Raw genomic sequence first — 26212 nt, 5'->3', positions numbered from 1 at the left:
TTTTGCATCATGTGATATTATTATAGTCTATACTGAATTTACAAATATGCGTTACTTGTCATTGATCTCAATGGATGTATGTTACAAATACAACACTGTATAATTTGTGTTGAAACTTAATAAATGAAAATGATATAAAAGAGTCATGCATCGCCCAAGGTGCTTATATTCAGTTCCTCTTTGCGCCTCACATGTTACAGTGTATTCTCAAACAATTAGGATCATTTCACTCAGTCTGCATGCGCAGACTCAATCTCAATTATTGGATCGCATGAGAGCCATGGAAACTGCACTCAGCGGTAATACCGAGAGAATTAATCCAACGTATAGAGACATATAGCATCTGACAATTACGAAGTAATTACGACTAATCATTCCTCATTTACCAGTGGCAATGAACGTTGCCAATTTGCCCAATATTCATGAGCTACATGATTGTAGGATGTTATCGCTAATTGGAGATTGTTGATATCGTCTATCCAAGATGAAAAAAAAAATATCAACGGAGTGAAGTCCAAATAGGGAAAATGTGGCCAATGATATGTGACGGTAAAAGTTAAAACTGTTGCTGGTTTGAAGAAAAAAAACGACAACAGTGGTTGAAATCGTAATCATTGTCGAAACACAATCTCCTCACCGTTTTTATGATCTTTACAACGATATGTTGTAATCCTTTCTATCAACCCGATATTGTCGATGGAATTCGTTCGATCATCACATACTATACTAGCAGATCTGAGCACGTCTGACGTACGAAATTTTGCAATCAACGTTCATTCTTTTCCCCAAGAATGTGTCCTGCACGGCTGAGTCCACTTGACAGATCTAGCTTCAATTTCAAACGTGGAATGCTTTTAGATGTGCATGATTTCGTTTTCGCGACATAGTGCTTTGTACTTGTTCTATAGAGATATAGGTGCTTATTGAAATAGTTGTTGTTGTTGTTGTTCTTCTTCTTCTTCTTTTTTTTGTTCTTGAGCCGTCAGCGACGCAAACCTTTGATTTGCAACAAGAACCCGTACCAATAATTTGTAGGTCAGTTTCAGCACGCCGATGAACGGTGCTTGGCGGGTTTGGCAAAGAAGGAGGATGGGGTGAATGTTCGCTACGACTCCACGACTTGGTAGCGTCAAAATTATTGCCCTGTCGTATCAGCTAAAAATCAATGTACCAGGCTGGATATAGACTATTCTCTCTGATGCTCTCTGGCATATATGTATATCTATATATTTTTCGAGACTGTTTGATTTACAGCCTATACGGGGATCGACACTAACTTTTTCCTCTGGTTGCTATAGTAAAATCTTAAAATCTGAAATGTTGGTGGCCCGAAAAAGACATGTGGTGGCCCCAAACAGAAACAAATGTAACGATCCATTTTTGAAATTTTGTTGCCCGATCGAGCCTAAAAACAAAACAAAACAAAACAACTTTTTAAAAAATCAGGTGGCCCCAAATCAACTTCTATTGGCCCCATCCAGGCAACCGGATCATCGCTATTAAAACATACCGAGCCCTGGGGTCATGCTTTATCAGGCTACCATGGCCCCAATACAATAAAGGAGCAACTGCAACAACCGCAACAAAACAGTATGAACAACAACGACAACGACAGCAACATCGACACTTAGATCGAATGCAGTTGGGTTTTTTTTTTTTTAATGTGCAATGTGAAATGTCATATGCAGAAGAGCCTGTAAACCTGAATTGGAAAGTGGAAGCAGAGGATAAGATAGACGGTTATTCACAATACCAAGATGACATGTTCGGTGATTTTCTCAGCATTCTTATCCATCGAATGAGTGATAAACAGTGTTTACATTTTGTGGACATTGCCAAAGCTATCCTTCAAGATCTCTCCATCAATTTTACAACTTTTTTATAGCCACCTATCACTGGCTAGAAGTAAATCAATATAAATCAACATTCTCCCACTCTAGCAATCTCATCCAACTACAGAGTGTTTAATAGTTTTAATATCACGAACTGTTTATCACTGTACCCTGCTTTATTTCATGTATTTTGTTTGGATGCACCGGATACGACAAAGAGTGTCAAGGATGCTCAAATTAATCCTGGATTCCATCAACCTAACAACGTCAGAACTAATTCTCGATTTCATTAACAGCTCGTGGAATGTAACAGAAAAAGAAAATCAGACCGCCAGGACTGATTTGCTGCAAAATGTTGCCGCGAATCTAGCGCAGAGCATTACGCTGAGCGTCAAATTTGAAATAAGCCATGTCGTTTCGCGAATATCCCGTATTTATCAAAAGCTTGCCGATTTGCAGGACGCAAACCGCAAAGTCCAGGAGCAATTGAATTTATTACAATCACAACGCCACGTTTGATGTTATTACATTATGAAGAGAAAGATGGGGAGGGGGAGGGAGGAACTCCGCAATTCTCGTAGTTATATTGGATTATAATTTGCAGAACGAGCATAGTTTCGTCCCTCCAGGCTCTAACGCCTCTTTCTGCCGATCATAAAAGTTGAGAGACTAGTCAGTCATGCTTCCACTTCACCAACGAAGTGAAAAAAAAGAGAGAAATGTCTCAACTTTTCATCTCTTCTCCTTACAAGTTTGAGATATGCAACAATAACGAGTACAGTACATACATTTCTTTCCTATCAGAAAAAAAAAATCGGTTTTCATGACGAATGTTACGAAACTTTCCGACACTGGATGTGAAGGGGAACATTTCGTTCTTCGGTTCCTATAGCATTACATGCATTTTACAAAATGGCGGCCGCCTGTGATTCTCGTCATTATTTGCACTTATTACCTTATATATGTAAGTTATCCATTTCGTCCTAATATTGCCTACATACCTGAAAGTGGAGATTTCTTTTCTTCTTTTTTTTTTTTGGGGGGGGGGAGGTGGGGGCAAGACAGCTCGCCCATGAAAGGCAGTTGTTGAAATGGAGATCGCAGTACCAAAAAAGAAAAGAAAAGAAAAGAAAAGAAAAGGAAAGGAAAGAAAACAACAGACAAACAGACAAAAACTCAAATAAAACATATTAGAGCGATATCTAAAAATGATGCATTCAATCCCATTGTCAAAATGCATTATTATCTTTTACGAAGTTATGTACTTTTATCTTCTTTGTATGTATTATATTGTACATGTGATCATGTGATTGTAGGTGTCTTTGTATGTGTATGTGTGTGCGTGTGTAATTTAGACGTTTAGATAGATATTATAAGAACGCAGCTCACTTTAGGGTGATGAAAACACTAATAGTTTTGACGGAGGCGATCACTTTGTCAACTGTTTTGTTTTGTATAATAAAGAAATAACTCAAATTTATGCAATTCTTCCGTCGACATGTATTCATTGCAACTGATTAACAAATTGCCCTACATCGACGTAAATAAAAAATGATATGAAAAACATCTCGACGGAAGAATTTCATGAATTTGAATAATTACGCAGTACCCGCTGCACGCTATAAGGATGAGAACCAACACTGGCTGTCGGGCGAAAGCTCGGTGGTCTAGTGGAGATGACACCTGTCCGGTGATCAGGAGGTCGTAGGTTCGAATCCTGCTCGAGTATATACGCCCATGATTTATTATCATGGCTACTACTAAAACACTGAACAATTCAGTGCTTATTTACGTCGATGTAGGGCAATTTGTTAATCAGTTGCAAAGATATAACTGTTATGTATTGTTTATAATCATTTTATTTAGATATCGCTGATATTTCACTTGTATAATCTTTCATCATTCTCAGGAATTTACTGTCAGTAAAAAATAAACGAGATGACAAACTCCGTGTAGACTATTCAAAGAGTAACTCATAATTATAGTAGAGGGGTTGGCTCGACAAATATGACAAAGCTTTCCAAATACACTGTGCTAGTTTTGAAAGTGGATACATTAGCTCAGATATACCAAGGATAACTCCTTGGATATACCAAGTACTGCTGTGGAGGCATTCAACTCCTGAATGTATTAAACTTTTTAAGTTCGCAGTGATGGCTCGCGAATAATGTTCAATTCAGAATGAACGATGTAGACTGAAGTACTGCTCACTGGAGATCAGTAGAGTTGATGATTCCGGGTGGTGGAGCAGAGGGACACCTCGACCCTCTCTGCCCGCAGCAGAAAACGGGAGGTGTCATGGAGACATCAGGCACCTCTCGACGATTTTTTCTTTTATGACTGAGCTATAATCATCTCCGGAGTTGCCGTGAGCGGAACGACAACGTGCTGTATCTCTCTGTCTGTCGTCGATTTCTATGGCAACAAGAAGAGCGCAACATCGCGAGTCTTGAAATATTGAAGAGATGGATTCGCGCCTTTTTCTGACAATCGATTAATCCCCCCTGCAAAAGATACACGATGCGTGACGCATTCGCAGACTGTGTGAACGAAGTGAACACTGCCTTGAGGGGGAATACCCTAAATTATTCAGGCAGCTATAAGTTTTAAGGGAGAAGAAAGGAAGAGATGTATGGAGAATGAGAGAGAAAAATTCGAGAATGACCTATGAGAGTGTGAATGCAGGTGAAATGTGGGAACGGGCTTTGTAGCGTAGTGCCATTCACGTTTGCAACAGAATGAAGAAAGAAAATATGTCGAGTGTAAGAAATAAGGTTTGCTTATGATGATAATAGTGAGGATGATAATAGTAATGATAATAACAATAATGATTATGAAATGTTTATAATAATGAAAATAATAATGATGATGATGATGATAATAATAATAATAGTAATGATAATAATAATGATGATGATGATGATAATACAGTGGCGGATCCAGAGGGGGACGCAACCGGCGCACGCCCCCCTTTAATTTTCGTCAAAAACAAAAGAAATAAATAGAAAAAAAAATGAAATGAAACCCGGAAGTGACACCAGAAATATTAGTCACGCCCCCCCCCCTTTACAGAATTCCTGGATCCGCCCCTGTAATAATAATAATAGTAATGATAATAATAATGATAATAATGTAGGCCCTACTTATAATAATGAAACGATAATAATAGAAGTAATTTCAAAAATGATAATGGTATTGTCATCATCGTCATCACCGTCATCGCCATCGTCATCACCGTCATCGCCATACATCGGAATACTGCGAACAGAAATTTGAGACAGCTGAAAACATAAGAGCGCTTACAAGATGATCAATTATATTATCATTGAAATTATATCAGATATATATCTCACGTTAGAACCAGTTCGATTTTTTTTTTAAATTCCACTTCTTTTACTTCTTCTCCTTCTTCTTTTCTTCTTCTTTTGCGCATGAACCTTCCATTCTGATCAACATTTTCTTTTGGTTAAATTCGTCGAATTATAGATTGTGACTTCCCATCCGCATTGGCGGGAAGAAATAATCACCTCGCAACCTTGCGACGAGGCTAAGGTTCCTTTTCACAACGACCAACGCTGTCAATTTCAATGTCTCATTCATAACATACTGGACTATTCAGGGATCTCGCCAGCGTATATCACCCTTGTCGGCCCCGACAAGCGTGCGGTTTGAAGAAGCAATTGCCGACAAGGGTAAAACTTGCCGACAAGGGTAACACCACGCGTGAACTTGCCGACAAGGGTAACTTGCTTGACGAGCTAAGTTCGGACCAATTTCTCGCCTTTTTCAGTCTTTATTATCTGGCTAGAAAAGAAGCTAGATGTTGAAAGCAGCAGCAGTTTACATACTTATACAAGTGCAAAAATTTACCCACGCAGTCATCGCACCTATCACAACAACGCGGCTCAACAGAGCGACGTACTAGCTGATACCAGGGAGGTCTCACCTCCCTGCTGATACACACCACATCACACACTTGCTCACTCACATGCGCTCTGATTTGGGATCCACACACACATGCACAAGCACCCAGCCGGCCACTTACAGCCGCCTGTGCGTGTACAACGATACAGTGTATTGTGAGAGGGAGAGAGAGGACGGAAAGAGAGGGTTGGAGGCCGAAGGAGGCTGAGGAAGGCTGACACGTGCTCGCTTGTTGTCACGCTTGTTGTCGGGTTACGCAAAAACAAACGATATGAAATGCATGCCCCCCTCCGCCAAAGGTTGTATTTTTTTTTTGGCTGCTTTGGTTTGTTTGTTAGTTTGTCTGCCTGTCTGTCTCTTTTTTCGCAAAATAAGTCAAAATTTGGGAACAGATTAGGATGAAATTTTCAGGAACAGTTGGTTGGTAAAATGGCGCAATGAACAGATGATTAAATTTTGATAGTGAGCAGGATTTATAATACCACCGAAATTCACCGCCAGGATCCAGGATCTTTAGACTTTGTTTCGTATATTTGAAAGGATTCGTATCAATTCTTTAGGAAGCTGGCCATCGGCAATGACGCAAAATTAGATGCGTTCAAAGCATTGCCGCAGAGAGAAAATTAACTCCATTTTTCGTTAAAAAAAGAAATGAAAAAAGAACTTGCGATGGAGTAAGCAAATGCAAATTGTTATTTAGGTTTTGGTAGTTTCAGTGGGTTATTTTTTTTTTTAATCTAAAAAGCCATGCGTTCCATTTTAGCCTTTTCAATTTCTATGGATTTGTAAACGTCATTCGTGAATATTCCATTTTCCTTCTCCGGGCCGAAATTTATAGTAATTCTGTCATGATGGTCTTTCAAGTTCAACGTATACGTAATGCTCCACGTGCTTCTGGCTTGGGTTTGTTAAAAGGTGGGTTAGGGGGCCTTCACGGGCAGAAAATAAATGATGATCATTCATCAATGTTCCCAGTTGGTTTACATGCTATGTACACGCTGTTTACGACCACTGAAGCAAGATGGCAGTACGCGCGACATTCTTTATCTGACACCTGGCTTTCGTGGAAATTTCATGGAAATTTCCACAAGCCATGATATCAAGTTTCCCCACTGCTTGAGGTCGTGCTTTTTTTTTTTATTCTTCATTACGAACATCAATTTGTTCAACTTGAAAAGTGTAGATAATTTGCTTTGAGGACGTGTTTCTTTCTTCTTTTTTTTTTCATTGCAGCATCGGTAACATTTTGTTTTGTTCATCGTCCCTGCATGGCAGGGGTTCATGGGAGGAGAACGATGGGAATGACTGGGGAGAAAATAAACTGAAAGAAGGAAGCATCTTTTGAGCGAGCTGTCTTTGTTTTTCTCTACACCAGCATCAGTTATCGCCACCAAGATTCATTTTTTTTTTCGTTACTCCGACAGATTAATGATAAAATGATGCTAGATTCTTTATTCTGAAGGTTCGTTAATCCAAAAATGATTAAGAAAAAATGTCCGTTCATTTCACGACGAAATCAGTTTTGTTATTTCGAACGTTCTGCCAGTGAAATTTCGGAATAAAACGACGGCACAAAACAGCGTGTTTTCGTACTCTAAGGGTCTGTTATTCCGACAGAAGTAGTAATGATGAAATAATAAATTGGAGATTCTTTATTCTGAAGGTTCGTTAACCGAAAATTGAATAAAGAAAAATGTCCGTAAATTTCAAAACGAAATCAATACGTCATTTCAAACGTTTTGCCAGTGAAATTTGGGAATAAAACGACTGCCCCAAAACACTCAGTTGCAGTTTTCTTACTCTGAGGGTTCGTTACTCCGACAGATTAATGATAAAATAATGCTAGATTCCCTATTCTGAAGGTTCGTTAATCCAAAAAATGATTAAGGAAAAATGTCCGTTCATTTCACAACGAAATCAGTTTTGTTATTTCGAACGTTTCTGTCAGTGAAATTTCGGAATAAAACGACGGCACAAAACAGCGTGTTTTCGTACTCTATAAGGGTCTGCTATTCCGACAGAAGTAGTAATGATGAAATAATAATAGATTCTTTATTCTGAAGGTTCGTTAACCGAAAATTGAATAAAGAAAAATGTCCGTAAATTTCAAAACGAAATCAGTACGTCATTTCAAACGTTTTGCCAGTGAAATTTGGAATAAAACTGCCCAAAAAACAGTTGCACTTTTCTTACTCTTAGGGTTCGTTACTCCGACAGATAAATGAAAAAATAATGCTATATTCCTTATTCTGAAGGTTCGTTAATCCAAAAATGATTTTAAAAAATGTCCGTTCATTTCACAACGAAATCAGTTTTGTTATTTCGAACGTTTCCGTCAGTGAAATTTCAGAATAAACGACGGCCCCAAAACGGTTACAGTTTTCTTTTACTCTGAAGGTTCGTTACTGCGAAAGAATAACGATATAATACTTTAGATTCTTAATTCTGAACGATCGTTAATCGGAAAACGATAAAGAAGAAATGAAAACGGTTACAGTTTTCTTACCCTCAGGGTTCGTTACTCCGAAAGAATAATGGCAAAATAATACTCTACATTCTTAATTCTGAATGACCGTTAATAGAAAAATTATAAAGGAGAAAATATTCGTTTATATCCAAACGAAATCAGTTTTGTTATTTCGAATGTTCTGCCAGTATAATTTCGGAATACAACAACGGCCCCAAAAGGGTGTTTTCTTATTCTGAAGCAATCACGATGATAGATGATAGATTCCTTTCTGAAGGTTCGTTGATCGGAAAATAAAAAATAAAAAATGTTTGTTAATCTTCGAACGAAATCAGTTTTATTTTGAACATTCATCTGTAGTACCGACCTTTGGTGTTGTTGTTGTTTTCGATTACAAACCCTCGAAGTACTCATGAATCGTTTCATTTTATGATTAAACAAACCTTCGGAATAATGACCATCTGTACATTTTTGTATGATATCTCTTTGATGTCACGGCCAAACTACCGCAGTATACCCAGAAAGGAAAGTGCAACCATGTCCCGAAAGTTCTCGATCGCTTCTCGCGCATCTGCATGCAATAGGCCTACCACGTGGTCGAGCAGACGGCGAGAAAGCAACACGGCGCGCGTAGTTGCGATGCAGAGACGGCTAATTATTGCAACAGTGAAACAGGAAAGGCCTAAAAGAAATCGGAACCTCCACCATCGGCACCTACTTCTCTTTCATTTATTATTTAGAAACTGCCGCTAACAAAATGTATGGAGTTTCTGCATTGTGTCTGTGAGAATATGCCCCTCACAACGTTCATTACATCTCCGTGAAAATGTCGCATTTAGTGGCATTTTAGCGGCGATTCATCTGTGTTGTATTGAGCATTAGCGAAGGCTTCCGCGCTTCGCGCGGGAGGGGGAACCCCCCTCCCGTACCCACCCCCAGAACAGCGCGCATAAATGCCGACAAGCGTGAAGAAATTCCTGCCGAGAACCCTGCTATTCGACCTCGTAGCCGCCCTGTCCAATCCGTCGTCAGCCTTCCTCGACATACATACTGTACACCCTATCAGTCCAACATTGTAGATGGACCTCGCGCGACTTTCCCCCGCGAAATTTAATAGCCCTTTTCCCTCTTGAGCCTGTCGACTTGGATTGTCGTCTGCGATTGTTCGTTTGGCCTTTACCTGTTGGACCATTATGACAATTAATGTGTTGGGCATCGTAGATGTTCGACACAACTCCCACAGGCAAGGCATCAAGTTTCCATCCTGCTGAGTGCTGTCATATTATCACGTATTGCAGTCACGTCGAACACATTTGCTTCGTGTTTAAAGGGAGACTCCAACCACTCCGTATTGAAGTTGACGATGATCGGCGGAGTGACGTCACAAAAACGCATCGGTAGAAGTTTTCCACCATTGTCGAACGAAAACAATGAAGTCTTACTTGAGTTTAATAAAAATAGGGATACTATATACATATTAGACAAAACGATTATATCGTCGTCACAATATCTCTTCTATTGTTTTGTTCATATAGTTATAATGCAATTCTTCTTGTGAAACTCAGCTACGCTAGCGTCATTTTCATTGCAAAGGTTTGATTCGCTGAATCGTTATCACCCTTTCACTTTAATTTGGCTTGCTTAATTCTGAACTATTTCTCAAGCCTTTTTGATCATGGGCTGGATTTTCACCCGAGCTTCCTCATACAGTGTAAACCACGTTTGTCCTCACAGCACAAGACGTTTTAATATACAATTAGCTTGTTTGTTTTTTAGCGTGTTCGAGTGATATGACTCGAAAATAACATGAAAATGCTTTTTGAGCAAGGAAGTTTGATTAACGCATTCGGTTCATGACGAGGAATATTGTAATATTGAATTTTGGTTTGTTTAGCCATGGTTATCAACTGAAGAGACTGAAGAAATATGTCATGGACATGTCATTGCGTCTTACAAGCAAGGAATGGTTACCAATCATAATTATCAAAATCAATTTGTGTCGTACAGTCATCATCATCATCATCTAGGAAGACAATAGTGAAAGTCCTCAACCGAAGTTCATCTTTAAATGTGTTTACTGTGGAGCCGGGAAAGGGACAAAGGGATCTAGTAATAGAAAAGTTGTTTTCTCAATGGATAGAATTCATATTTATATTTAATTTGAGGGCTGCATTTGGCTTTTGTGACAAAACTCCGTTGCATCTCCCAATGTCATACATCATACTTTTGAAAATATCAGTTTGGATCGGTGTCCTAAAGCGGTGTGCCATCGAGCCCTGCAATAAATTGCGGTTGCCATGGCAACATCTCTCGAAATCAACCATTCAATTACGCTAGTCGATGTTGTGATCACCGCGACTCTTGCAGCGTATACTACAATCATACTCGATTATATGTCAGTTTATGAAACGGAGCCAGAAAAGATATATCTTCTTCCCCAGTCCAGGGGGGGGGGGGGGGGCACAGTGTGACAGATAAGGGGGTTCATTGATATCATACACGAGCAGGAAAAAATAGAATAAAAGAGAAAAGATGAATAGGCATCGGAATGCGAGACACGGGTCAAACTGTGGTCAGTTTTACAGCATATATTGCACGTCGGTGTTCATTCATTATGACAAGGTTAATCCTGATTCACTGAACCAGTATTGTCACGAGTGTAAGATATGTATGCATATATAAAATGCGATGACCAGGACGGTCAAATACATGTTTTATCACTCTTTGAATAATGGAAATAATAATCTCAGCTGTTGATGAGTAACCACAGGGTTGAGCAGTTGCCCATTGTTCACTGATGTATAAACCAGTATGTATGGACGCTCCTGTCTCTACATTTTGATTTGGTCCGTTCAGCAGTGTGTGTAGTTTTGTCATTACTTGTTTAATGGCCGATTTCAAGCTCTATCAGACAATTAAAGGAGTTTTAATAAAATATGGTAATAATAGATAGGACCTATATAAATGACACCCATTATAATAATGTGACATGCACACACATACACACATAAGGAAAATATATATAATTGAATGAATAAATGTAATCAGATGTACAGATATTACGATATAGGCCTATTCATTTATCTTTAAATTCGCGAGTCTACGTGACGTCGTTGAGTAAAAGATGCACTCACTGTGGACATTCTCGAGATGGACCTAGCTACAATCTTTGAATGCTCTTCCCACTTGTATTATGCAATCATTCTTTTTTTGTTCATGTCAATCTCTCCTCGCTGAAAAAAAATCCACATCCAGCAGGCTAGCAGAATATCACGTCTACCAAGGTTGTGATGCGTTTAACCGCAAACATCTTATATATTTCCATTTGTTTCCCTTTGCACACTAATCCTTCAGCTTTCTATTCAAACCCTCTTTCTTTAAGTATGTCCATTTTTTCGTATTCGGAGAGAGAACGATAACCTTCCATAAACCATGGCCAATGAAATGCGAGATTGTCAAACACGTCGCGGTCAAATTTGAGATGTCATGGTAATCATCCTCCAATCTATAATACACTTATATGTACGGTGTCTTCATTCTTTTGCCTTTTCTTATCTCATCTTATCTCTCCCGTCTCTACATCTCCCTATCTTTCACCACTAGTTGTCTCTCCCCCTTTCTTTATCTCATTTCTGTTATCCGTCGCCGTTTGTTTTGTTTTTGTTTTTTACTGGCGCACGTGCCCAAAATTGTCAGATAGCATAAAACTGTCACCCTGCGTTGATAGTTTCGCAGGCCTCGATCGATTTCTGTCATCTTGCTCTTCCAATTCAAACATCGACTGGGCCGATGTGTCCCAAGAAAATGCTCCAATATCGAAACGATGTCGAGAGAAAAGTTCCCGCGACCTTCGTGTTTGAACAAATTCTACACAAAATGAACCCTCCTTGGGGAGTCCAGGGTTCTGATATTGTCCTTTGGCATTTTGTTTTAGAAGCTGGTGATGTTCCCCCTGTGTCGGTTTTTGTTTTCGCTCGTTTGCTTTATTTCTTTGTTGTTGTCTATTCCTAACCTTGTTCTTGCTGTGTTATATATCAATTATCATGATCATTCCCTCCTAATGAGAATATAATCGTTGTCATTCTTGTGAAAAGCGTTTTTTTTTACCTACTTTGCTTGTGGCGTGAATTATGAACTCACATTTTCTATAAGCCAAATTAAATTTCGGTGGGAAAAGGACCGCGACTATTAGGTTATTGGATAATTCGCTTGCAACATCTAAGTGTTCACTCGTGTCCAATTTCATCAATCGGAATTAAAACCGATCAAGGAATAGATAAATATCACAAAATGTTTTTCCAATTATAACCAATGAACTTTCGGTTCATTATCTTGACAAGAAGTACAGATCAATTGCCGTTATATAGAACAGACGGAAAAAAGTCCTCGATGATTACTCTGAGTAACATATAATTTTATGGGCGTCATTACCCGTAAAAACAGCTAAAAAGGTTGCAAATGTTGTAAGAAAATGATAAAGACTGTACACTGAAATGCCTTCTATGATTTCACACAGAGAAAAGAAAACCCCAATCCAGGGGGTTTAATGTTGCTCATTACAACGCCACGTTCACTGAAGCTGGTTGAGATTACCGCCGGAAAACACATCCGACCTTGAGACTCAACTCGAGAAATCGACCCGCGCATTTCTCCTTTGTTGGGCATCAGTTCTCGAAGATTGAGCTTTGGCGGCTCAACACCGCCGTCCGTGACCTTGCATCAAGCCCCCAGGTGCTAACCATGTGTGTGTGCAGAGTCAAGAAAACATCACTAGTCGTACTAGAGTCATCACGAATGTATTGGGCGTCAACGTACAGTCGTAGCTTATACATGTACCATATACGCGATGCTTTTGACGCGGGTTTGTGCAGATCGATATCAGCTGGATATCAGTTTCAGTTGGAATTATTTCTCCACTTGTACAAAACTTGTACAAAATAACGAAATCATTCCTTCACATCAGAATATAAACGAGAGTATTTGATATTAATAAATATATATATATATATATGTATATATATATATATGCAAAAACTTTGAGCAAAGAAAATGGGTTTTCATCGGAAAAACCCATTTTCTTTGCTCAAAGTTTTCGCTATTTATTATTACAATTGTTTCTGGTCAGTTTTTCCTTCCTTGTTTCAATATATATATATATATATATATATATGTAATTGAATATATTATACATACGAACATACAGGTGGTGGAGACCGTTGTCGATGAGTAATTTTCTTGAGTGGGATTACGGCTTCTGAACGAAATTATATCCTATAATTCCCCTGAGAAATCCTGGTTCAGCAATGGTAACATTATTCAATGTTTGCATTTTAAGCCATTATAGCAAGATTTACAGGCCTGCATCAGCTCAAAGCTAACTTAACTGCACACAGAAACAATTTCACTTCATTTTGTACCGGACAGACAATGCGGCTGAGCGCGGACGAACCATCGTCAGTACGGGTCATTAGTATAATACTAACGCCCGGTGAAAGTAAAGTTGGGTCATTAGGTGAGATAAGGGACTGGTCACGTGATTGCTCTCGGCCAATCATTTGATTGAGATTCATATCACCGTTCATACTGTAAGATAATGAGTCGATGACAATGTATTAAGGACTTGATGACCTCTTTTACGATTTTCGCAAACAAGGGGGATATGCTTACGGGCTTAATATCATTTGGACGATTAGAAGAAAAAAAAGACTCGTTGTCAAGGAGTCATATCATTGGGTGTGAAGTCCTCACTTTGTTTCCATTCTGTTTTCTTCCTTTGTGTCATCAGATGTTCAAGGTGTTCGCTGGAAGGTCATCGGCCCCTCTCTGATGCATCTCGTCCCAGGGAGAAGGAGCTAGCCGTGCCCGCGCAATCCAACGAGGCTATCAAGGGGCGGGGGAGCCTTTACGGAGCAGCCGCAAGAATTACCGTGGGGCACAACTACTTCCCGACGAGGAGTACGAAATCAGGGCAAAAACGTGCCGGGGCGCCTCAGGGGGTGACCGGTGATGATGAAGGATGGAAGAGCGGCTCCAGTTTCACCTCCACGTTCATCTCAGGTTGGCACTCCTTGCATGCAATTATCAGATCGCAGATGCCTTAAATAATGTAGCTAAGACTTCATCCCGTATGTAGCAGCACTCGAGATTTCGTATCGCACATCAGTTCGTCATGCCGTTTTGCAGACACCTTGCCCGAACGTCGAGAGGATCTCTGAAAGGGAGGATTACTGAAGGATAGGCGTGGTTCATATTGCGCGTCATTGCGCGCTCACTCTTCTGTATCACCGACTACCTGACACACTTTCTTTTATTTTTTGTCTCCGTCAGAAACTGCTGTAATCTTCTTTGCCTCAGTGCAAATTTGGTGATTTGTATTTCTCAGCGCCCAATGAAATTGATTACGACAGACGAACTCTTGTTTCCCCCGACATCACGTAATCTGAGGGTCTCTAATTACCATGACGAAGAAGCAAGCCTGGATTCGCGGGAGATTAGCCGTTAGCCGCATCGCAGGAATTGCGCATTGGAGCCTCGGAGTCTTTTGATAGCGTTACCCTCCGCATCTTCGCGCTCCTCCCTAGCAACGGCGGGAGCGAGACTTCCTGTGCCATGATGATGAGGTCGTTCACACTTTTGTTCCGACCGTTCGGTCGCTCGCTGGGACACAGGATTGCCGTGCAGTTGATAGCGATCGGTTGCCTGTTCATGCTGATATGCCTACATCTCCAGTACGAATTCGCCAACAAATCCTCCTCGGCGGCGAGATCGCATCGGCAACCACCGAAGCGGAGAATGTACGATAACCACTTACCCATCGATGACGACAATATACTTTGGTACGGCGACGGATCAAAGGATCGCCGGCAGAGCTCGGAGAGACTCCGGCGCACCGCGAACGACGAGGATGACGACAACGAACTGCTATATATTGACATTAACGACGAGCAGAGAAACGCAGAGAGACAGGATCGCGTGTTGAACCACGCCCTGGACTCCAATTTGATTGGGGGTGTCAACAGTGGGGGGTCGACGGGGAACCTGGCGGGAGTGGGGCAATACCAGATGGGGAGGAAGGCGTTGCTATCGAAACGGATATCTTCGGTTGGAGACGAATACCCAGCGGTGGCTGAGGTGAGTCATATTCTTGATCATCTCCACCTGTGACCGGTAACTATTACGGGAGCAGAAAGAATTTAACTTAGATAATGTTCCCTCGTTTCCTTCTCCTGCCTGTTATGACTAGTGTGATTGTGATCATGAATATCATCATCATCGATCACTACGCTTCTTTGACAAGTCACTTTTTGATGGCACAATATGTAATACAAAGTTTCATCTGTCTCAAGTGAAACAAAGGACTGGACGCTCGTATATTGTGGTCCAATGCTTCCATGATTCATGTGTGTGTGTGTGTGTGTGTTCTGTCAAAAGCATTGTCAAGCGTAATGACACTTGCTGGTGGCATTTTGAAAATATGCGAGAGAGGACTTTTTGTGACTGTGTTCGAGTTGGTGCAGCACGAGAACTTTTATGTTATATGATTGAAACCAATCGTGCTATTTGTGTTACTGACGTAGATAGCTTCATGTGTACATGATCATACAGTGAATTTAACATTAACACTTATCCACGGTGACGTTACAATTACGTACGCGTGTTGGACGAGATGTCAGCAAAGCGCTTCCTTCAGTCTTGACGGGGACAGTAGCATTTGACATGTGAAACTTTGTTAGACAAACAGTAAGTATGACGGTCTTTTTTGACTGAAAACACAGAAACATAAACTTGACAGAATTTGTTGTTGCAAGCGGAGGGAAGTCCAAGTTTCTGGTCAAACTTCCGTGGTTATTTCTAGCGACGACCATTCCTAGTTAGTTCTTTTTTTCTCTTCTGGGCTCGTTTCCTTCTTCGCAACCCAACCATTTCCATCCTGGGACAGAATTCCCTCTTTTAACTTTGTTGATTAACCCGTTGCCTGCGGAGACCCGGATTTGGCATCATTAGAATCAATAGGAATGATATAAACCTCGATGACGACGGGTTAAGTCATCGTGACATTAAAAAAAAAAACACCATAGAACGAGCAAATGCAATTTCGTTTTGGCTATAGTAAAGTCGTCACCTTTTGGTGAAGGTAGTGGGTTTCATTTACATGACATGCATTGTTCACTGTCAAAGTGCAAATGTACTGATTTAATGGAGTGTCACAAACTTTTTGTGAAGCAGGATCTCGTATCGCTAACGGCTTACCAGTGAATCATGAAAGGAATTGAAAAATGAAATCCTTGTCAATTGGCCATACATATTGTTTCGACCGTGACTTGACGATGGTTTTGATGATGGTCAGCGTTAATATATGTGATTTAACGTAAATTCACAAACAAAGCGCAAGAATATGTACTAACAGTAGAGGGCTTATCCTTCCTAACATAAGACCGTAGGCCTGATCGATTTTCTGTGAAATAACAATGAATATGGAATCACTACACATTATCTTATGCTTGAGCAGGTTACACCCTTGCACAACGTCTTGTTTTTGGTGTGCTTGCGAAGTACAATGTACCAACATAGTGGTGGGTTAGTAAGGATTTTGCGTTTTGCACGATTGATGCAAAACTTGTGCTGTTTTTCAGCCGATGAGGTGAACTTTCTTTTTTGTTCGCTCTACGTTTTCACAACTGTTGATCGTTTAGATCGAAGATGTCCTATTGCATACACTCACGAGAAAACGATTTGCTGAGCAAACAAATCCTTTTCCAATTCCCGCTATTTATAACATCGTTCCTGTTATGATTTGCAGGATAGCACGCTCTTTAGTTCATGTTTGTCTGTCAGCTTGTACTGTCAGCCCGAGGATTTATTTTTCTTGTTCATACTTCTGACAATCAGGATGTGGCGTCCATACGCCCCCGGAGACAAGGCGAGATTTCCTTTATTTTCACGCTTTTGTTTTTTCCTTCAATTTGGTCCCGTCCCGTCTTGAAGTCGCACCCCGCGTTTCCATGGACACGCTATAATAATCATTTCCGTCGACTATAAAAGTACCTTGTTATTGTGATCCGCAAACCATTGAAAACATCCAGAATCTCTTTCACTTTGCGTCTGGTTAACTGAAGTGATGGAGCGTGGACAATCGACGAAGATTTGGTTCATTGATCTGTTGCTCCACGCTAGCACATTTCGCCTCCGTGATGTGTGTTTTTTAAGGGTATTCCATGAACTTGTGACTACAACAGCCATTGTGGTTACTGCTATGAAATATCATCGACCTCACAATGAATGGTTTAGCTAAAACTCATTGGACATGGGCAGAGCATCAGTATCTTAACAAGTCATCGCTTCAGACCTACAGTAAATCGTCCTTGAAGAATACCAGAAAGAACGCTTTTGCAATACAAGGAGTGCTAAAGCATAGTCAGCTTTTAAACAAATGTGTCGAAGAATATAGAATACAGAACTTTCGTTGTTAATTCCTGAAGTTAGCTTTCCAAACATATAGGCCTATTTGTGAGATACGTTTGTCGTGGAAAGATATCAAAACATCTGGAAAAATGGCTGCCTTCGTACCATTCTTTAGAACATTATTTTTATCAATTGCATTTTGAATGCCCTAAGAGGACTCTGTTGTCTTTTTTTTTGCCTGTGTTTGTTTGGAAGGTTTCATTTCTGAGTAAACATTGAGAAAATGTATGAATTTTGCCTGGAATCGGAAAATCTTAGGATTCAGAAATATATGTGCGTTAGCCGACGAGCGATTCTTCTTGTTGTTGTTATTTTAAAATTGTTTAAGGACATGTTTCCATGGTGTGTCTGTCTCAGTGGACGTGCTTCTTAGGACATACTGGTAATTTTTTTTTTCACGCGACGCCTAGCACGGGATGTGGCTGGCTTGAAATGTTTCGTATATTTGGGTACATTGACCCATGTGGTAAAGATGAGTCACTGTGCGAGATTTCGGTCTCAATGTCATGGCGTTCCATCCGTTCATGAGTTCCTGCTCAGACCAGCAAGGTCACATAATCTCATTCTGCATTTCTCTTTCCATATGAACCGCTCTCTCCCAATCTAATGTACTCATTATGTTTTCCGTGTGTGTGTGTGTGTGTGTGGTTTCTGTCAAGTGCGGAAGTCTTTGTCATTGTCTTTTGGAGAGTATTGATCTTGGCCGAACCTGAGCACACACACACGTGACTCCACGGCGAACTCACTGATGGTTTTTCTCGGTCAAATCGCGCAGGGGACATGATGAGCGGATGGCGAGAGCAAACACTGTTACTCAATCGTACGTAAAGGCACGTCGTGATGCTGTGTGAAATGTCTATATTTAAATACCAAGCACTCGGCGGGTATACTCAGATATATTCCCCCCCCCCCCTTCTCTGCTGAGGGCAAATAGACCTGAAGCTGAATGGAGAGAACAAATTGTTTGCTCCCATCTAATGTTGGGCATCTATGTCCCATTTATTCGTTGATTATTGCAAGGTAAAACTACAGTCGTCCATGTCGTTGGTCTCTCAGTGGATCTAATGTAGCTCTATGATCTCTCCAATCACTGCACATAGTTATCTTTAGTGCGGGTGCTTAAAAGAGTTTTACCCATGATCATCACTTTTCTTTTGTCTTCTTCTTAGTTTCCTAATTACTTGCCAACCATACATGGTTGTAGTGGAACTTGTTTGTGTGGTGGATGATATGTCAGAAAAATAGCCTCATTCAACACTGAGAGAATTGAAGGGGTGTTGGCAAAATGTCAGCGGCAGCAGTTTTTCGGGGTTTTTTTTCATCTACTTTTCCTTAACGAGCATTTCATTCTTCAATGAATGATGCCAATGTAATGATTGTAAATGGTTGTCATACCACGTCCGCACACTTGGATCACCCTTGGACCGCAGAAATCTGCAGACACAACAGGGCGTAATAGCAACGAGCTTTCGATTTGCGACGCGAACGCTAAGACGACGCAGCCTCCCGGGTTGGACAATGGAAACAGCTGTCTCGCGCATGCGCAAAACACCATTTTTGGCCTAATAGCGTTTGCGTCGCAGATCTAAAGCTTGCTAATAGCAACAAATGACCAACATAAGATAAAACTTTGTCTAGACAGGAGCGTGTTCTATCAGCCCGAGGAGTGATTCATCTACTACTATTACTACGAAGGAGGAGGAGGAGGAAGACGAATAATGAAAGAGAAGATGAGAGAGAATCAGAAGAGAGGGAAGAAAGGGGAGATACAATTGCATAGACAATGATGGCGAGTGAGAAGAAGAAGATTGAGAGGAAAGATGATGAAGAAAGAGAGAATAGACGACGAGGAAGGAGGAGGAGGAGAAAGAGGGAAAGAGGTTTTTTGTGAATTGAGCCCAGCAGCCAACCTAATGAACTACTGTAATCCATCTCGGAGATTATAATCATGCATCGCATCAGGTACTAATACGAGAATTCCTGATCTGACGGAACCACACGCTCTACAAATTTCACGGCGTGCGTGGAAACAGAACAGAACAAAGACCAAAACTTTGTGCTACATTCATTTTGTCCACCAGAATGATTTCTTTACACTTTCCTTGTTTTTAGATGGTTCTTTTTTGTCTTCTTCCTCGCGATCGGGGAGCGAAAACTCCGTGAGTGTCACTGCACTGTGATGGGCGTGTGCTGCGAAGTCCAGCCGTGACTAAACTGGCTCGCCGGGATGCCTTCACTGTTTACTCACCCGCGGAGGGGCAGTCATGACTACCGATGGTACTTAGTCGATGAGATTGCTTCAAGTCTCCACTGACATTCGGGGCAAAATCATCTTACTTTGGTTTCAATAGATGAGGGAAAGGGCATTGAGAAAAAAAAGAAAAAGAATTCTCAGCATGAAGGTTCATGCAAATATAAGGGTTAATGTACTTTTGTATCTATGGTAACATTTTAGCGGAGATATTCTCTTACATACGATGAAGACGAGTTTCCAAACAAAAGAGTCAAAATGATGAATGCATGTGCACTTTCGTCAAACATTGGCTCTTCCAGAACAATGATATTACTACTACTGCGCGTTTACATCTTGAGAAAGGTAAACAAAGAGATAAAAATGCAAGTATAAAGGGAGAAGGATTTTACGAATTTCAATTATGACTGGTTTACTATAGGTGTTACACAGAATGACCCACAGCAAATATCATCTTCGATCAAAATAGTGTATACATTTCATGACTTTTAAAATTTCAAACTCTTTATCACATTATGAAAGAAATATATATGGCACACAATATATGCATGGTGTTTTGTATTTGAAGGGAATTTTGCAAGAGTTTGTGTCATACAATTGGCCAACAGAGCAAGGAATGCTCAAATGAAAAAAAAAATCATATTGGACTGTTTGAGCGTGATTAATGAAACTCAGATCATTTTGATCCGTAATGTTCATCAGTTTCTATCTACTTAGAACATAACAATACAGCCATGATGTTGGACATTCCTCTGCCGTAACCCCGCGACATTCAAACCCCAAAGTACGACTTGGTTAGATAATCAGTTTATCTATAGGGCCATGTCGTAATGAACTTCGCACGGCATTTTTCGAGTGCTAAACAACCGCTGATTAAGCACCTAACGGTCAACTGTTATTACTCTTGATACAACGTTCGTGCGATAAATTGGGCCCGCTTTATACCGCTTTACTTGTTTTTACGACAGCTATACGACACAGGCGTGTGAAGTGCAAATACGGGATGACAGGTGATAGGGCTTTTTTGGTTCAAATAAATTGGCAAGTATACACCACCGCCTAAGCTTGTTAAGTGACCGTAAAAACTTGTAGGCAGGGTATATTACAAGCGTTTAGAAGCTTGTGATCGCTATATTAATCATTACTGAAATTAAACGTTGAGGGTTCGGAGTTATTAAACACTGTCATGATAGCGCGCGGGATCACCGTGCCGCTCATTATAAACTCTACACACAGACGGTTACATGGCGTTGTTGTTATTCTATACGCATAATAAGTGTTATATCCCACTTGATCTTGGGGCTCCTGGGCTAGTCTCGAAACGCACGAGGCAGCTTTATATAGGGTTCTTTCATCACCTAACCCTAACCTATACTCCGCACAAGATCCGAGAGTTAAAGGTCAAACTTAAGAGTTTATTAATCGAATATGCGAGGTCATGATGAACGCCATGATCCTCTAAATACTGAGACCCATTTTCATCTGTACATGACATAGGGTGCTCTTTTTGAAAATGTTTCATAAAGCAAACGAGAAAAAAAAAACCCCACGACTTCAGTATGCTTTGTCGCTCTTGCTATGGTGCCACAGATATCCCAGTCGCCTCATGACCTACCTACCTTTGGCCAACATTGGTCCTATTAACTGCATGGTAAGGAATTAAGTGAAACTTGCGCAGATACATATTATGAATGCTGGGATTAGCGTGAGAGTAGGGCTGTATGCTAAATATCGTTTACGAAACAAGGGGCCTATTTGATAAAGAGTTCAATTTTTCAATTCAATTCAATTCAATCATAGTTTATTTCCAATCATCGAAAATCAAAAAACATAGTACAAAGTATACATGTGATGAAATATTGTTCAAACGTTTGCATAAGATTCATGTAATATATATACGAGACATATTATAGAACAACATATAACATGTACAATATTTAGGAAAACACTGTATAAATACTTCGTGGGCGAGCGGAAAATAAATTCGATTATGGAAAATAGTGATCCACTAAAAAGCATAGCTTGTCGGACGTGGATCGCTAGACAAATAATGAGTAAATTATATACTATTCTATAACAATATACATGTAATTATTTTGAGATACACCGGTTGGGAAAAAATATAGAATACCAATGCTAGTGCCCGGACACTGCTCACTGAACCACGTGTACCGGGAAAATATGACAAGGACAACACGTTCGTACACACATTCGATTACCCACACGTATACACTGTAAGACGCGAGACAGTACCGAGAGAGGAGAGAAGACGGTAACAAAACAAGTCTACGAAGAACAAGAGACAGGAAAGGAAGAGGAGAGAAGAAAGAAGAGAAGTCTGCACACAGAACACGTCAAGTGCTGCGACATCAGGACAAGTGAAGGCTCAAGCATAAATCAAAACAATTTAAATTATCTAAGATTATAAGTAGAAAGTAAATATTTTCTGAGTTTGTATTTAAATGTAACAAATTTGGGGGAATCTTTTAAACTATTATCTAAATTATTCCAAAGTCTGGGTCCGGTATAAAGAAATGTATTTTGGGCATGTGCGGTTCTCATTAATGGAAGATGAAATTCGTCGGATCGTCGCGTGGGATAGTTATGAACATGACTATTTCGATGAAATGAATCATGGAATATTTTAGGTAAAAAGTTACTGTTGTAATTAAACATAAACTGGCCAAGTTGAAACACATACAAATCATTTACTTTTAATATTTTATGGTCAGAAAACAAAGCATCTGTATGTTCTCGGGTATGTAAATTAAAAACAATTCTAAGCGCTTTCTTTTGCAGTAAAAGAAGTTTATCAAGTAACATCTGACATGTATTACCCCAAGCAAGAATCCCGTAGTTTAAATAAGGTAATATCAAACTAGAATAAAGAGTTAATAATGCAGATGAAGGAAGATAATATTTTAATCTATTCATTACGCCAATGTTACGTGATATAATTTTACATATGTTATCAATATGATTCCTCCATGAAAGCTTGTTATCGACGCAAACACCAAGAAATTTAAAGGAAGAAACTTCTTCTAAGGGAGTAGTATCAAATGTTATATTGCCTGGGAGTTGCGATTGATCTTACGCTCGATTTATTGAGCGTAACTCACTGAATCGAGCGTAAGTTCAATATTGAATGTAAGTCCTATTTCATAAAGACACTTACGCTTGATTTAAAGAAAAATCAAACGTAACTTTCAGTAGATTCAGTAGATTGAATGTTACTTACGATCAATCGCAAAGTTGTTTATGAAACGCAATTTGCGATTGATTGCAACTTACGCTCAATCTTTATGAAACATGCCCAAGATTAGGTAGCCTCGGTATTGAAATACATATAATTATTATCAAAAAGTTATAGGCCTACTACATGGCAAAAGAAGCGTATGTGTGCATGTGTGCATGTGTGTGTGTGTGAATGTGAGTGTATGTGTGTGTTTTCTGTGTGTTGTGTTGTTGTTGTTATTTTTTTTACTACATCCGCATTAGTATGAGAGGGCGTGCTTTCACAGTTCACGTGCTTCTTGCATTTTAATTGAAACGTCACCTCGGTCACGTGGCCACACAGAACCCTCGGTGAAAGGTCAAGTGGTACTCTGACCGCTGCCGCCGGAAGACGTAGATCGACTCACTGACGCAGCACGTCTCGGTCCTCACGTTTTACAGGTGGAAGACGGAAACCGGAAAGTCGTGGAGAGGATGAATTTCGGAGAAAAGAAGGGAAAAAAAAGACGGAGACGAAGATGCAAAAAGAAGAAGAAGAAGAGGAAGAAGAAGAAAGGAACACGAGAGTGTTAATAGAAAAAGATTCCAAGAAAGAAAGAAAAATTTATTTGATATATTCATTGTTGTGATTTAATCCATTGTCACTGATTATGATATATTTTAGAAAGGATTAATCCTATATAAGGTGTATGCACAAATCAGAAGTATAAGTGGCTTTGATAGTTATAAAATCTATACGTAAGACAGAAATAGTGAGAGCAGCGAAGATTATATAGGATTAGTAGGCTGCATGTAGTGGTAGTAGAAGTAGTAGTAATAGTGATAGTAATAGTAGTAGTAGTAGTAGTAGTAGTAATAGTAGTAGTAGTAGTAGTAGTAGTAATAGTAGTAGTAGTAGTAGTAGTAGTAATAGTAGTAGTAGTAATAGTAATAGTAGTAGTAGTAGTAGTAGTAGTAGTAGTAGTAATAGTAGTAGTAGTAGTAGTAGTAGTATAATACTGGTCAAAAGTAATAACGTGTGTGGGCCCTGTGTGGAACGGGAGACGCGAGGTAGCATTTTAAGACATAGAAAAGTGTGAGTATAAGTAAAGATTAGGGTTGGAACTTGTGGTGGTTATCGTATAGTGGTATTGGAAGAAGAAGTGGCAGTAATCATATCGTAGAAATGGTAACAGTACATTAAAAGTATACCTAAAGTAATAATGTAATGGTCCTGTGGAATAGCGGACGTTGCACGAATTCCAGGCTTGCTGTAATGTATTGTTCAAGTGACTTTATTATAATTATTAATACGTCTATACCGAGAGAGCAATTGTAATATAATCGCGATTTAAGTCATCACTCATTCTTGTTTATTGAGGTGCAAATATTAATGCTGCAATTTTCCGTGTGCCATAAAACCGCCGACAATTGCCATTTCACTCACGAACTCTCTCGCTCTCCCATAAGAACTGAATGAAGAGGAACCCGATACGTTAAAATTTTGAGCACGAGTTGACCACAGTAGACACGAAAAGAGAAAAACTAAGGGAGTTCTTAGCAAGAACCGAATTGGCGATGATTCTGCTTTAAGCGATCCGCGTCTTACGAGCGGGCATCAATTCCGTTGTTGCGCACGACGTCATGCTTGTAAAATTTGATACCATAAGACGGCATGACCTTTCGTCGAGATAACTACCGCACTTAATGAGCCGGAATATCATCGGTGACAACGATGATACAGTGTATGAAGGAATTGGAACCCCGCATCAATCATTTTCCTTGATTAGAAAATCCATTATCGTAAACACAGAGAGACTTATACGATCCCTCGCTGAAAGCATTTTACTGAATCCGTAATTCGTTGTGCCTTTAATGATGAATCTATATATGGATTATGAAGAGTTTGGCATGGTTGTAAACAATGTATGATGATGCTATAATGGGTTCTATTTAGCATTGGTGCTATTGTTGGGGCGTTTCCATCGAATCAATGCCTTACCTTCTAATGCTGTAACAAACCTCATGTAATTACATAATGACTGCCTGAGGGGAATAAACGAACGTTCACGCACCGCCCCCACTGGAGAACTTTTTGTCCCCTCGCCATGTCATCTTACGTAGATCTGAAACCATTCGCGTGTAATGTAAACGATGAATTTCTTCATGCGTCGAGACAGACAAATTCGTCTTTGGCTTCGTTTAGCAAGGAAAGGAAATAAATGCCTTTCTTTCCTACTTTCTTTCTTACTTGATTTCTTTCCGTCTTTCCTGCTTTTATTTACATTAGCAGACGCAGCTGTGGTGAAAGGATACATGTCCATGTCATAGACTGGAGTAGGTGTAAAAAAAAGTAAACGTGGGGCAAGTTACTAACAGTTATGATGAATCCAGTTAAGACCCGGCAAAATGGAAAATGCGAGAGATAGAGGATCACGTGATCCCCGGTACAGACGTGACCCGTGTTGTGGTTAATTTCCCGCTTTTTTCAATATGAAATTCGGGTTTTTTGACATCAAGTCAGGGAGGCACATGAACTTGTGGATGTGTCGTCATGTTTAGGGGTAATGTAGGATAAAGTGTAGGCCTAATTGCCATTTGATTGGTTACAAGAAAATAATGTTCTGATCGAGTTTGATGGCGTATTCTTACTGTGTCTTTTCTCGCGTCTCTTTTCGAAGGAAGGATAGGCTGAAAGCTTAGGCATCTAATCTCTTTCTTCTCGTCAGCAGTGTACATCACAGGATGTAGTAACCCACTGTCTTGACTGTCGAGAATGCTCGTAAATTTGTTCTTCGAAAAGAGGCTTGTTTACCGGGGTTAATGTCTCTCTCTAGACGTATTATAGCATCGTCGAGTGCTTTGGCAGTACGCCGACGAACCAACGCTCTACTGGAAGCATAAACTTGCGCATGAGGCATGCGCAAGGGAAAATCTGCTCCGTGACAGCAGTCGGAAAAAACAAACACCGTTTTTATAACACACGGCGAGCAGTTGCGAAATTAACGACGTGAGACAACCCGCGCTATTAATCTCCGAAGCGCAATGATATCATTCCGTGAA

General features: G+C 40.0%; 1 protein-coding gene across 1 annotated transcript in view; it reads left to right on the top strand.

Annotated features, from left to right (window-relative positions):
- LOC139729957 (probable methyltransferase-like protein 24) overlaps nt 1-26212 on the top strand; it is a 106457-nt gene that overhangs the window by 15883 nt on the left and 64362 nt on the right. Inside the window, exon 2 of the mRNA XM_071640875.1 lies at nt 14009-15354. Coding sequence (XP_071496976.1) covers nt 14833-15354 — 522 coding nt within the window. The 5' untranslated portion in view covers nt 14009-14832. The remainder of the gene's footprint in view (nt 1-14008; nt 15355-26212) is intronic.

Source organism: Diadema antillarum, unplaced genomic scaffold, assembly GCF_040938485.1.
Source record: "Diadema antillarum isolate AM-2024a unplaced genomic scaffold, OU_Dant_1.0 seq00000275_RagTag, whole genome shotgun sequence".
Lineage (NCBI taxonomy): Eukaryota > Metazoa > Echinodermata > Echinoidea > Diadematoida > Diadematidae > Diadema > Diadema antillarum.
Note: the sequence above shows the minus strand (reverse complement) of the source record. Positions and strands in the feature narration are given on the sequence as shown.